Here is a 15,418-nt window from a genome sequence, read left to right as displayed (position 1 = left end):
TTATCAGCCACACCTGATTTAATTAAATTTGCAACTACTGGTGAAGGTATAAAGGTAGTACAAAAAGGAAGAGGTTTATACTTAGGTACAAAGAAAAGATAGTTATTTGATTATGATTATATTTATGTTTATGTTTATGATTATGATTATCGGTATATATTTATACTAATATTATTATTACTAAAGACATTGTTATTACTAAACACTAATAACTTTAGTTTAAAAAAACACTTAATTTATTTTTCTTGTTCTTCTTATAATCCTCATATACCTTGACTAATTCATTATATTCATCATTATCTATTTTATTATCATTCATTGATTTAGTATATAGTTTATTAAATTTATCACTAAACTGTTTAGCTAGAATATACATTTGTGAATACTTTATAATTTTATTTCTTATTTTAGTATTAATTGTTTTTGATAATGAACCACAAACAGTTGCTGTAGCAAAAGCTGTGGGTATAGAATAAGGTAATCCTATACCTGTTAATGCAACTGATGTTGTTGTTGCCGTTGTTGCAATTGATGATAATAGTATTTCTGTTATCTCAGCCACATTAATATAATTTTTATATCTACTTAACTTCTTATCATAATTATTAGTTTCAGTTTCATAATAATTTCTAATATCTTTTATAATGTTAATATTGTTGTTAAATTTATTATTAGCTTGAATCTTTTCATTTATCTGCTGTTCATTGACAGCAGCAGCTTCGCGCATCAACCGTTCCGATACTGATGATAAATCTGGATACAGTAAGCTCTCACTCGGTGCTGTTGGCTGACTCATTTTCATTAGTAAAAAAACTTTCTATTTCTTTCGTTATATCTTCTTGTTTAAATCCATAATGCATCTCAAGTCTATCTTGCTCTTTATTATCAAGTAACTTACTTCGTAAAAGTATAGAAATTATATATTGTACTATAACACCTCTAAGAGATTTATTGTATTCTTTCATTTCCCTTAGACCATTAGTAAACATATCATCTAAATGTATGTTGGTAATATTCTGATTAAACTTATTATTATCAATCTCTTGTTTTAATTGATTATATTTAGAGATAGTATCAGCAGCAACTTTATTACAAAAGTTAACAACATTTGTGACTTCATTTGCTGATTTAATGAATTCTTTAATTAGATTTTCATTAACTTGTGTTTCATTTAGTTGTAATGTTTTAGTTGTAACTTTATCAAAATCACCTTTTCTTAGCTCAGTTATGTTTTTACTTAAAATATCAATTTTATTAGAAGAGGATAATAAGTTATTGTCACAATACTCTTTATTAACAACATCCTTTTCTTCTATTGGAGGATGAACATTTGTAATTTTATAGGTATCCTTCATGTCAATATTATCATTATCTTCTAGGAATAACCCACGAGCCTTACTTAGTGTTAGGTAGTTTGTTGATCCGAGAAGTGAGTTCCCTGATTGATTTTTAGCCTGATTGAATCTGTTTCTTGTCATTATTTATATTAAGAAATATCTACTTCGTAGCTGACCGCAGGTCTATATTTAATGTTTCCAAAACTTTATTATTAGATTCAAAGTCAAACTTTGATTTTAATAGTTCCTGTTCGTAATATTTACCTTCTATTATCTCTCCATTAGTATATTCTATTTTATATGTTGGTGGTTGTGTTTTTAGAACTTCATTAACTTTAAACAGTTCTCTATTCCAATTAGAAGTGTAACCTTTAGAGAAGATATTACGTTTATCTGCATTTCTAACATAATCACCAACTTTAAGTTTTGGCTTAATATTCTTAAAATTAAAAGTGTATTTAACCTTATCAGGATTATTAGAAGCATCAACTGGTGTCATATTAATTGTTGAATGAATGCTATTGTTATATGTTAAGACTGCATCATTTAATATATTTACCCAATTACCATCACCATTGATGAACATTGGTTTATTTATTATGTGTAATAATGTTCTATTGAATCTCTCTATAAACACAGCTTTTAAATCACTATAAGTAGAATATATTTTCGTTTCATATTCTTTAAGTAAAGATTCAAATGTTTTATTATAAAACTCACTACCTTTATCTACCCATAACTTTTCTGGTTTTCTACTTTCAGAGCCACCCTGTGGACTTTCACTTAATACTATTTTAAAACCATTAGTTATAGATAAACCAGATTTATTCTTTAATGGAATAGCCCATGCATATTTTTTGAATATATCTATAACTGTTAATATAAACTTATAATTATTATTGTATTTACTTAAAGATGACTTATCAATTAAATCAGCTGACCATGTTTCATCTTTATATAATGGTATTATTCTTTCTCTTCTAAACTTTGTTATTTGAGGACTAAATACTTCTTTAGCTAGGAGTTGTTGTTGTTCCATCATTATTCATTTACCATAGTTAAAAACAAAATTATCTAGTTGTTCTTGATTAATAATATTCATAGATAAAAGTTGCTTAGATATATCTAGCATTTCGTCATATAACCCATCATGACCAGCTTTTGTTTCTAGTATTAATAATTCTAGTCTTTCTATCAGGGAACCTGCTTCGTAGATTAAATTATTTGGGTTGCTATTTAGTCCCCTACCATATACATCATCTTTTGCCCCCATTATACGTTTTATTGTTCTATATCTAGCACTTTTCTTATCCCCTTTTCCTAAATCATATCTAATATCCTTTAAAAACCTTTTTATTTTGTTTTCATCTTCCTCGATTTCACCATGTTTTATATTAGGGTTAGTAAGAAAGTTTATAAGTTCATCTGACAACTCATATATATTATCCTTAACTATAAATGAATTTTCTTGGTAAATTAGTTTAACACCATTCATTTCAAATTCACCAATATCTAAATTTCCGAACTTTAACTTTAATTGGGGATTAGATTGAACTGACATCAAATTAATAATTTGAGCTGTGTCTTTATCTACTAACATTCCTGGTTTATCTCGAGCTTCCTCTACAGCTTTGCCATTGGACTTCATTAAAGCTTCATTAAACTGGGAACCAACTTGCTCGATCTTGGAAGCAGTTTCACCAATCTGCGAAGCAGTTTCACTGATCATCTTAGTTTGTTTATCTAACTCTTGATTTTGCCAATCTATTGCTCTTAATGTTTGTTCACTTAATGCTAGATTCTGTTCATTGTTTGCATTTAGTGTTTTAGTTAAAGGATCAAATAACTCTTCTATTTCACCATAATACTCTTGTTGTTTTAATTTATCGTCTAATCTATTTCTTCTGTTTTGTTTTTCTAGATTGTTCAATTCTATAAGTTTATCTAGTTTAGTCATTTTTTATAATTATAATAAATCATTATATAGTGTAATTGCAGCGAGGATTAACTTTCTATCATCATCAATGGTTAGCTCTTTAATATTATTTATCAGCGAAGCTGTTTCACAGATAAGTAGGTCTTTGTTTAAATTTAAATCTGCTGCACAGATTTTATTTACTAGATCTCTTTTGAATAGATATAGATTCTCATCGTGAGGATAGCTTTTAATGTTATTTACATGAAACCTTTTATCATCAAATATATTTAAACTAATCTTAGTTGTTTTTGTTGTTGTCATGTTATTACCAACTTTTTGTATTCTACATTCATCTACTGTTCTCTGTATATTATTCATTAATGCATCATAATACTCTTCATGTTTAGCATTATTATGCTTCTTTATTCCTTTTTCTTTAGTATTCTTTGGGCTATCTTTAAACGGGCTGTTCCCGTGGGTAACCAAACTATAAGTCTTAGGTGTTAAGACTATAAATTCCTCAATAATCCTACTCCCAAGCTCGTGCTTAAACTTGCCGGGGACTTTATTATTTGTCTTGATTGGTTTTTCGAGATTGGATAGATCCATATGCTCATCACTAACTTTACCTTCACTATAACTTAATACAAAACTGTCTGTATCCATATAGTGAAGTGTTAGATCTTTGAGGGATGGATGTAGAATATTATAGAATACATCATACATGTGAAATTTGCTTAGTTCGAGTATTGTTACTCCCACATATACAGGTGAGCTATATTCTATTTTTTTCTTTATATATTCTATTTGACAATAATCTCTATATCTAGTTATATTCTTAAATGTTGGTTTACTTACACTTTGCATTATTTTTTCTTCATCATGCAAGAACTTGCTTTGAAAGAAATGCAGAGGATTCATACACATTCTTCCATATAGTGAGTTATTCATTAATTTCCTTACATCCTTTTCTGCTTCAGTTTTAGCTGTTGCTCTTTTGTTAGTATTGTTTTGTATATAATCTCTACATATGTAGTCTTGTTTAAATTTAATTACTCTATGTTTTTTTGTTACTTTTACTCCCATCTTAACATAGAACTTTAACATCCTATAATGAACCATATATTCTGTTTTGTTGTGTTGATCTAAGATTAATTTCTCTGATCGGTGTAACCGCTTCGCGGATCTTGCTTCGCTCCCATCTCTTTCCTTGTAACCTAATTCATTATCATTTATCTTTCTCTTATTAGGCATTAGTGCTAGTTGTTCTGTTCTATCTTTACATTCATTAGTATAATCAATATCACAAACTATATAATAACCATGATCACTATCATCTGGAGTATTCAATATTACATCGAGGAACCCGCTTGGCGGATTGGTGTAACCACTTCGTGGATCTAGAGTAGTAGTAGTAATAAACTCAAAATCCTTATAAGGTAACTTTTGCATCATTGCATAACCATATAGGTTGTTTGCGTCTATGTACCATATGGACCTTCGCCGATTATTAATATATCTATCACCCATTATTCCACATATACCACCTCTCTTTGCTCCAACAAAATCATCTAACATTTGTTTATCTTGCAATGTATCTAGTGTAACACCACTTGACATTAACCAACAATCAAAACTATAACCTGGGAGACTAACGTAATGTAGTGGGTTGAGCTTGAATTCTTTCATACTTAATTTAACATATTCATTCATGCAATAGTCTAATATTTCCACATCATTCTGTAAATACTCTATAGTTAGATCTTTACCAGTTTTATGACTGTTTTCTTTATTAAAGTTATCTACTTCTTCTTGTGTTGGTAATTTATTATGTAGTGAGGATTTGAAGTCTTCTATTTTTAGATTACCTATAAGATTTTTATACGACTTTGTCGTGGTTCCCCAGGAGTCTAAACCAAAGTATTCATATGGATATAATGTTTTAGTTTTACATCCATATATCTTTGCCATTTGATCTAGAGGCATAGCTAAGAAGTTATAACTATCTAAGAATTTGAGACAACCAATGCTAAACATCTTAGACTTACCAGCAGCTAGTGGTATGTTATCTACTTTTCTTTTATCATTATTCTGTTTGAAGAGTTCACTGTATAGTAAGTTGAAGTCATAGCCAGAGCCATTATGGAATATTACAGGAATGAAGTTTTGTTGTTTATACCTCAGATTACATATCTTACATGCTGGTCCTCTATATTTACCAGTTTCATGACAATGATCTCTTACTTTATCGGTGTAACCGCTTCGCGGATTAATACATGTTTTGCTGCAGATATGACAAGTGTTATTAGTTTCAGGGTATAATTTATCTTCTGTGAATATCATCTTTTCATTGTGTTTGAAATTATTTTCTGTTTCAATTTCTAACAGATCTCTAGCAAATCTTTTGATACAATCAAGACCGAAGTAGTGCTTGAAGTTACCTTGCCAGGTGTAACCCACAGCTATTGGAATATGTTCAGCTATTACATATTTACTATCATTAGTTGAGACTTCAACAATGCAACATTCTATATCGGCAGTTATATTATTTTTTATATTCTGACGTTTGTGTTCATTTATAAAAGTAATATGTTTTTTCTTAGGACAAACAATCTCTGGTTTGAATGAGTTGTTGCATTCATGTTTGTCATATTTAATTTTTGAATCAAACCAATATGTACATCTATCACAGTAATAGAATTTGTGATTCATTCTATTTGGTCGATCTAACAAGGTTTCTATGTTTTTAATTAGAGCACAGTGTTCTATTTGTCCATTACTCCAAACTAGTATTCTTACATCTTTTCTATCTTTATTAAGGTCATCCACTGGTTTAAACAATTCCACTTTACCACCACCACAAGGTGTGTATAACCAAATATTAATATTATATAATTTCTGTATTCTTAATATATATCCGAAGTCATCTTCATGTTTTTGTCTTGGCTCAATAAGTTTATCTACATATTTACTTTCTCGAGTTGTATGGTGCGTGGCAGGATATAGCCAAGCAGTAATAGTTAGTTGCAAGCAATTGTATTTATAACTTCGTATATTCAATATCGATTTAGAGCTTTTTAGAGTTTTTGAGATCAGCTGGTAAATCTATATGGGTACCAATAGATGCTTTAGTTGGTTCAATGTTCAACTGAATACTTCTTATTCCAAGAAACTCGAAATCATAACCATAACCTTCATATATTTCCTTTTCGAAGTTTAGCCATTGAGTGAAGTCTCCATTTTCATAAATTGCGTATTAATATAGTCAGTATTGAAAAATATTTTTTGCAATCTTAACGTCTTCTTTGGTTCTCTTCTTATAATCACACTCGACTGTAATCTTATATTTAAAACTCTTAACTCTACGAAACTGATAGCAGTTTTTAATTTCTTCTAAAGAGTAATTAGTTGCTTCATCTATATCTTTAATGTAATTCCCTCCTTTATCAGTAATATAAAATTCTTTCATGTTCTGACTGGAGTTTATATCAAAGTCTTCTGTGTTTTCTAGATACTTACGATTATGACTATATGAGTGAGTAGTTAGAGCTATTTTATTCCTAAATTCTTCATGACATTCTTTACACTCATACCTAATTTTAGAGTATATATTACCATCTTCGGCTTTAGGCTTAGTTTTAGTTTCAGCTTCATCAAGATCCATAATAATATCCCTAGCTCTTTTCTGGTGCTGGTTTGTTAAAGTGTGTTTGAGAAAATCCTTCCTTGAACCAAAGGATAAATCACATATATCACAAAGGTTTACATTACTGTTAGTTGAACGAGACATGGTGTATTTTATTAGGGAAAATTATAAAAAAAATAATTTTTCGAAAGTAAAAAATGAAGTGTGATAAGTGTAAAAATAAGCCTTGGAAAGAGTGTTGTGATAATTGTAAAGAATTAGAATATTCTTGTTATATATGTGAGAATGTAGTCAAAGTAAAGGATTATATTGAACATTTAGGAAAACATTATAATGATAAGAATTTATATTTAACATGTTGTATGTGTGGGGTTAATAAACATATTTCTTACTATAGATTTAGAAATGCTAAGTGTAGATTGTGTATTTATCTTCATAGATACAGATATGGCCATACTAGAAATCAATTCAAGGAGCATGTTTATAAGTATAATATTAATTTATCTGTCATGTAGTTTTTTATTGATGGATAGACCTTTGGTCATGCTCTGCCATTGGTGGAAGAACCTTCGGTCTTGGTTGGTGAAACAAGGCTTGCCCTTCCCCAACCACTTCATGGATAGACCTTCGGTCATGCTCTGCTATTGATGTTAGGAACAAATTTTAGTGTTGGTTAATTTCCTGTGATTAGTGTTAGGAAATAAAACAAAAATTTTGGTGAGTTGTATATTTTTTTTCTAGAATTAAAACACTTCATATTTTAATGTTAGACCTAGAGTGAATATGTAGTAGTAGATAAAACAGGGAAACCAGCAAGCAGTAAAATTTGTTCCATTCGACGTGCGCGATTAGCGTTAGGAGAAAAGGAACAAATTTTGCTGGTGGCTGGTTTCCCTGTTTTATCTACTACTCTCACAGCACAACTTTTTTTCATGCTATTTTTACCGTAGTAATGTATTGTAAAAAGTAAATTACAAATTTTCTGTTGTTTATAATAGTCAAATTTGGTGTTGCTTCAAATTCATACTACAAAATATCGAAAATAAAATTAATGCAAAATTAATTACTTTGTGTCAAAAACGTAGAATAATGAACCGTGAGTGCTGCTCACAAGCCTGTTTGAGTCTTTCTTCTTCACTTCTGCCTATCTTTTTGAAAACAAGACAGAAAACAAGATCCGTGGCACAAAACGTTCCAACGAATTCAACTACAGAAAACAAACAAGAAATAAAGTTCAGCCGTTGCTGCGGTAGATGCAATCAAGAAGTAAAGTGCAATTAAGTAAAGATATTTGCAAAATGAACGAATGCATTGGTTCTTTTGGATTATCTTTGATGTTTTTACCCATTTTTACAGCTGTTTGAAAATAGAACCTTTCAGCCAAATAAAGGTTTAAGATGGACGTTGAGGATTTCCATTTGAAATTATTAGCTTAAGCGGTTTTCATTGCTTCAGTTTGGTCTTGTTAAGTCTAAATTAGACCGATTGAGTAAATTGTTTTATCGGATTTATTTCGAAAAATTGAAAATTATATTGAAAAAACCGAATTGCATGACATTTTGAGTAATTTTTTAAAAATCCTTTTATTAAGTTTTCTGTATAGTTTTGTCATATACCTTCTGCATTGAAATTTAATTTTAACCATCTGATTTCTAAAATTAAAAACAATAAAATTCTATAATTTCTGTTATTGTGGAATCCAATGTGAATATTTTCTTCGTCCGTGTTTCCTTAAATTGAAGCTTTCCTGCGCTACAAATTCTTTTTGTTACATAATTGTTTTTCAGACATTTATTGCTTTTGTTTGCTTGTGAAGGAAAGCAGCTGAATTAAAGGAGGGCTACAAGATCTTTGTTTTATTTACTTTTAAAATCGCATTTTAAATTCTATTGTGAGAAAACTAAGAACTTGCTTGCCCACCCTAAAATCAACTTTTGATAAGAATCTGAAATCCCATGTAGTATATAAAGTTACATGTAATGGATGCAGTTCCATCTATGTTGGCCAAACCAGCCGACATGTTACTACTAGAATTTCGGAGCATCAAAAGAAGGAATCCCTGTGGGACAGCACCTCGTTGAATGTTGTGGTACAGCGCATTGTATTGAATGGGAGCTCCTAGATGCATGTCGCGGGGTTGAAAAACTAATGACAATAGACGCGATCTATATCAAAAAGCTGAAACGGCAATTAAATACGCATGACGAGTCCCGGGGGTGGGAATTGACATTGAAGTATTAGTTCAAATGCAAAAAATTTTGACTTTCGAAATTCAAAAATTATTCTGGTACAGGTTGATTCGAAATTTCGTCAACCCCAACAAGTAAAAAATAACAACAGATAGGAATGAAAGTAAAAACTCTTTCAGGAATAGAAAACAATGCACCCGGTTTCTTTCAAGAACTCCGGAATAAAGATTGAAGTAATTTTATTGTAATAAGTGTAAATAAATTGTTGTGAATGTGCTTTTAACTGTAAATAATTTCAAAAATTCGTTTTTTTAACTCATTTCTTAAAGTTACAGTCAAAAACTGGTTTATATACTTTGTAAATGATTTTATTTGATTTTAAAACCTGAAAATGAACGAAATGTTCGAAAACGTTCGTTTTTTTTATGTCAATTTAAGTTTTAATGGACAATTTTTTCTTCTCTGCATCTATTGTGAGAGAAAACCTTGGCTTGAAAATGTCAAATGCATCAAACAATTGTGTGAAAACAACTTAACTTGCAATAAAAGGCATAGCAGGGTCAGATAACAAAATAAATCGCAGGAAACTAAATGGGCCAATTGAAAAATCCTAACTGGGCCAGCATTTGAAATTCTCCGTCCAACATCCAGAAAAGAATGAAGTTGGAACTTTAAATGCAGAGCACAATTAAAATGCGTAATAAAATATTTATTTTTGCTTTAAAATTTTATAGGTATCGCAAGAAATTGAACAAAAACACAAGGTGAAGAATGAATTAGATTTTTTGCTTCGCCTAAAGCAACATAATACCATGGAAAAATATCCAAAAATTGAGAACGAAAGTCATAAACATTTGAAAGCATTGTACTAAAAGATTTTTTAGATCTCAATACCCATCTCTATGAATAAACTTTTGAGATCATGTACACCGTGCGTGTTTTAATAACTAGAACGTAGAAATCCAGGGTACTGTAATCTATCAACACATTTTTTCTATCATTTAAACCCAGTGAGAGTGAGAAAAAGTATTCATCAAGATGATTTAAAAAATATCAGATCATTAATTGTATTTGCTAATCTTTTAAAAGTTATAAAACGCAATGTTTTCTATGTTGAAAATAACAAGACAGCTCAGAAAAATCCTCTTAAGCCCGTTAGGCCCAAGCAGAGATAGAAAGATAAAGAGATAGAGATAAAAGTTGAATATTGCATTTTTTACTATAACTTAGTATAGCATATACTATTTTTGAAATCAAATCCATCTAATCATGTACTACAGTATAAACGATTTATAGGCCAACGGAAACCTTGCCTGACATATGAGATACAAATAGGGCTAAAAACACAACTCGAAAAACGTTCCTTGAAATTCGCTAAAATTTCTCAATACTAACGTCTTCAAAACCACTATTATGTTGCAACAATATGCATACTAACCTATATTTAAAATATAAAGATGTTTTATTTGCTAGAAAAAAAACATGAGAAATCACAAACATTTTCCAAAAAAACTTGACAACATTAGCAAAAGTTAACTACAATTGTTTGTTTTGATGTTAGAATGACCAATACCTAAGATCCATTAGCTGCGATCCACGATCTTAATATACTCTTATATTGCGTGCACAGAAATTAGTCTGTTTATTCCAGAATTGAAATTGAGGATTTTAGTGCTCCAATAATTTAAACTGCGCATCATTTTTTAACCTCAATTTTCTTACAGACTACCTTCAGCCCCAAGACTTTCTGACTGCCAAAGGCTTTGGAGTTATGCTTCTGTTCAACCTCAGTTTGCTTCCAAACGGCGCTGGTATTCTGACCCAACATTTCGAAGAATTATTGATGTCGACAATTGCTTGGTTGGAACTGAAAGATATAGACAAGGAGCTGAAAATCAACAGCTGCAAATTGGTTCACTCTGTGGCGATCTGCATCAGTGACGTCCGAATTCTCAACTCAATTCCAAAAATAACTTTTGAAAAAGTGAAACAGTCGTGCCACAACGAAGAACTGACATTTGTCATTGAGACTCTGCTGAGCTATCTTGATCAAAAGACTGCTCACGAGTATGAACAATAAAAAGCAATGTCATTGAATTATGAAAAGTTTTAGTCTTGTTAGTCTTTGTTTTTGACGTTATTTTGAAAAAAACAACATCAATTTAACCGTTCAAGTAATTTGCACTGAATACCCACGTTGAGGTTAATGAACGAGTGACCTTTGATCAGACCCCAATCAGGCCCTTGTCTACACTGCTCTAAGCTCAAACTGATTTTCAGGCTCCGTAATTTTGGCCTGGAAGCACACCTTGTTTTGAGCTCGGTTTAGGTATGATGGGATCTCAACTAAAAGTTTCTAAAGGGCTTCTAAAAGTTACCCAAATCTGTTATATAAACTTTTGTACTGATCAGACCGAATTGCAAATTTTAGCTTGTGTTCAGACCTTCCACTGAAAATTATGACGAATTTAGCGCAACCGAGGCTTTTTGATCTTATAATGTGAGTAGCATTATACTCCAATTGGAGCCCAACTAAAATGATCGTTTCAAGGGACAAAGTATGAAAAACCACAGTTCGAATAGTTATGCACTCAACAACATTATCTTGATGTCGGTTTCAATAACTGATCTGTGACCTTGGTTTACAAAATATGTTAAATTGCATACAAACTTGTTATTTTAAATTTCACGTACTCTAAATCACAAGTTTGTTCAACATTAATTCTTAGTCTTTTGTTTATTTTCAGACGTGATTAGTTAATTAGCTTGTTTTATTATACTTTTTAATGTTAACAATTTTAGTGCCAGAAATCTTTGTACAGAAGTAACAACCTTTAGATTTAATTTAACTTTACAATTACAAAAACATAAACTTTCAAGGAGCTACAGAATTTACAGAACATTATCAGCTAACAAAATAGTTCACACTCACAAGGGCCGTTTAAGATCAATACAAACTTAAAACAACAAAAATTATTAACATGGAAGGAAGAACTCTTGAGGACATCTGAATCAGTTTCAGATTTTCACTAACCTGAAAACTGAGAAAAAACGTAGATCCGCAAAAAAATGCTGCCAGAGCTCCTCTCCTCAATCGTTCTATAAACACCTAAATAGCCCAAGCAAAATCAGAGGAAAAAATTCGGAGTTTCAACAATATCGAACTTTTTAGTGTGCTCCCTTTGTTCATATTTGTGAGTTGAAGACTTTGGCACGAGTATGCATTCAGATACCTAAGTCTAAATTTTAATATTTACTCACCACACTTAAGCCTACTCCACACCACACGTAGACTTATGAAAAGACGCAAATAGTCTAGAAGGAGGGATCAATATTTACCAAAGTTACACAGTCAAGCTTATTAGTTACAGATCAACAAACGTCTTTTCATGAGTCGAGCAAAAGTCTTTTAATAAGTCTGCTCTTTTGAAAAGCCGGAAAAAATTTTTTGCTTCCTGCTGCACAACCACTGCTCTCGAACTTAAGACGCAATTGAAAAACTGCCAAAGGTCTTAGGACTTTTTGAAAAACTTAATATAAAGTTGTTATCACAGCTGGACTAAATTGCCACATTACTTGATTGAATGAAACTAGTTAGCTTAATTGTAATGACCTTCTTCAGATGAGGCATAATAAAATTGTGGCATTATTGGATTGTTATTAGCCTCGAAGCGATAGTGGCTTTTAATGGAGACATCGTGGTTTTGTACGTTTCACAGAATTGGAATTGTATTTGGGCGCTGTGTTTTTTTAATAGCCGCACAGCGATAGCTGGGGCTATTATTGGCCTTCTCTTGGTTTTTTACAATTCAAAGAATTTGAATTGTATTGGGGCGCTGTCTTTTTTTTTAAGATCTGTTCACATATTTTCATGATTTTTGAAGTCAAATTGGAGTAGTGATTTTGGTCACGCCGAAACAGAAAATGGAGCGAAAAAGCGAGTGGTTTTGCGGCGTGAATTTTTTTCGCTCTAATTTTAAAGTAGAGTGAGAAAACGGTGTCTGAACAAAAATTCGTTTGCTCGGTAGTGGTTTTTTGTTCACATGCGGCAATTTCACTCTGATTTTTACTGTCTTTTCGATTTTTTGGATCGGATTTTTTTCTTAATGGTTTTCCCAATCCATTCACAGCTCATTCTAGGCCTAGTTTTTTGTGTGAATTAAATTTTCATTTCTCGTCAGTGGTTTTTTGTTCACATGCGGCATTTTGACATTGATTTTCTGTTTTTTTTTCTTATTTTTTATCAGAATTTTTTAAAAATGGTTTTCTCAAATCACTCATAGTCCATTCTAGGTCTAGTTTTTCTGTTTAGTCAATGAAAATTCTTTGAATTGTACGTCAGGACTTGTCCTGCTATGTTTTTTATTTCGTCGTCATGATTTTTGTTACGACCATGTGACGTCACAATCACTTCAAATCTGCTTTTTATTCATTCGTTTATGCAATTTCAATTGAATTGCGTGTGTGACGTCATTTTTCACTCTTAGTGGAGCGAGTTTTTTTCGTTCATTCGCATGATTAAATTTTTGGTCACACTTGACTTACCTCACTCTCAAAAATGACTTCCTCACTTTGAAATTTTTAATTTACTTTAATTCAAGGAGATAAGGTCGAATGGGTGTGTGTCACTCTAAATGAAGGTTATTTGAGAGCAGCTAATAGAGGTAGCAAAAACTTATACAGATTTTTAATCAAAATATAACATATCAGGCTTCAATGAAAAGACGAATTTTTTTGGTCTGTCTTACTGTTTTCTTTTGAGACTGCAGATCTGCGAAACTATTGCGGCTATTTTCTGGCAATCTGCCAGCTATGTTTTAAGATGTTTTCACACATCTTTCACGAGTGAAATTGACTTTGATCTTTCAAACTGGGATAAATCGGTTAAACCCAAAGGGTGGTAAGTATCCTTAGAGACCTAAACTAGGCTTTAGTAGTACTTCAAGTGCTTAGAGTGTTGCAGCTGCTGGGATGGCCTTAATTTATGATTAAATTGTCATTTTTATGAGTTTTCAGGCTTTAAATGGTGCAATTATTCATGTTTTTTTGCGATTTTTTTAGTTTTGTATTTGATTTATCTCAGGTTGAAGTTTTCCAAATCGATGAAGGCCTTCTGCAAAACAAAATTGCTTGTTATGACCATTTTATGAGCTATTTGTTTTTAGAGTAGATGCTAATTTTTGCAATTTTTAAAACATTTATTGTCATTTTATGAGTTTTTCTAGCCTAAGGGGCCAGGGAATCTCCAGCAAGGTTTGATAAAAGAGCACTTCATAGTTTCTGGTTACAATAGAATAGTTTTCAACTTTTTTAATGTCTCGGATATTGGCTTTTTGTGGATAAAATCTTCATTTATTTTTAAGTTTTCCTAAAATTTTTTGTCAATTTTTGATATTTGCTTATTCTCAATTGCCAGAGAACCTATTCCACGGTCTGATAAAAAATTATTGCACAGTTGTTGTTGTTGTCATAGGAATTGTGATTAACACTTTCATTTTTTGACTTTAAGATTTTTTTGATAAATTTTGCTGTTTTTCTCAAGAAAATTTTGATGTTTTTTATTGAAATCGTTTCTTTTATTCAGTTTTTCTTGATTCAGTAGCCAGATAACATCCTCCAAAGTTTTGACTGTAATTTTTACATAGTTGGCAGATGCAATGGAATGATTTTGCAGCATTCTAACAGAACGAATTTCTATTTTCTGAAATTTGAAAATTTTTCTAAAAATTTTTGCCTATCGATCTTTGAGCCAGTGAATTTTTTGAAGAATAAAGGATTATTGGTGTTATTGGATATCCTCTTGAAACGCAGAATTGTTTCTGAAGATATTATTATCTCGAATTCTATTAAATTTTGCAATCGATATCATTTTTTCATCAAGGAGGCTCGGTAATATGCCTATGCACATAATGTTCCCACCCCGCTCATCCACATTCTTGACTTAATTGGCTTCCAAAAGATGAAGAGATAGAAAACATTCAAAATCACATCGTTCAAAATACAACCCATAAAGTACGATAAATTCACGGCAGAGGGACAATAAAAGTTCTTGATAATAGCACTACTAGAAGAGACATTAATAAAAATCAAGCGACAAACATTATTTACGACCAAAACTCGATGTCTATAATAGAAAAAATCACAACAAAATCAAACTCTCATCAGATAAAAACCAAAATACAAGTAATTTAACCTGTGATTCATCAGAAAAAATATGGGACCTGTCCCCAATGCTACTGGTTAACAGGTCAAAAGAATGAGAAAGTAGATGCGAAGTTCAAAAAATACTTTTCCATTTTTGAAAACAATTAGTTTTACAGTTATCAAT

At 31.1% G+C, this 15,418-nt stretch overlaps 1 protein-coding gene across 1 annotated transcript in view; it reads left to right on the top strand.

The window, feature by feature from the left end:
* Window positions 1-11,170, top strand: part of LOC142337950 (heat shock factor 2-binding protein-like) — a 52,479-nt gene extending 41,309 nt beyond the window's left edge. Inside the window, exon 5 of the mRNA XM_075387583.1 lies at window positions 10,815-11,170. Coding sequence (XP_075243698.1) covers window positions 10,815-11,170 — 356 coding nt within the window. The remainder of the gene's footprint in view (window positions 1-10,814) is intronic.
* Window positions 11,171-15,418: the final 4,248 nt, after the last annotated feature.

This window comes from Convolutriloba macropyga, chromosome 4, assembly GCF_964194025.1.
Source record: "Convolutriloba macropyga chromosome 4, txConMacr16.3, whole genome shotgun sequence".
Lineage (NCBI taxonomy): Eukaryota > Metazoa > Xenacoelomorpha > Acoela > Convolutidae > Convolutriloba > Convolutriloba macropyga.
Note: the sequence above shows the minus strand (reverse complement) of the source record. Positions and strands in the feature narration are given on the sequence as shown.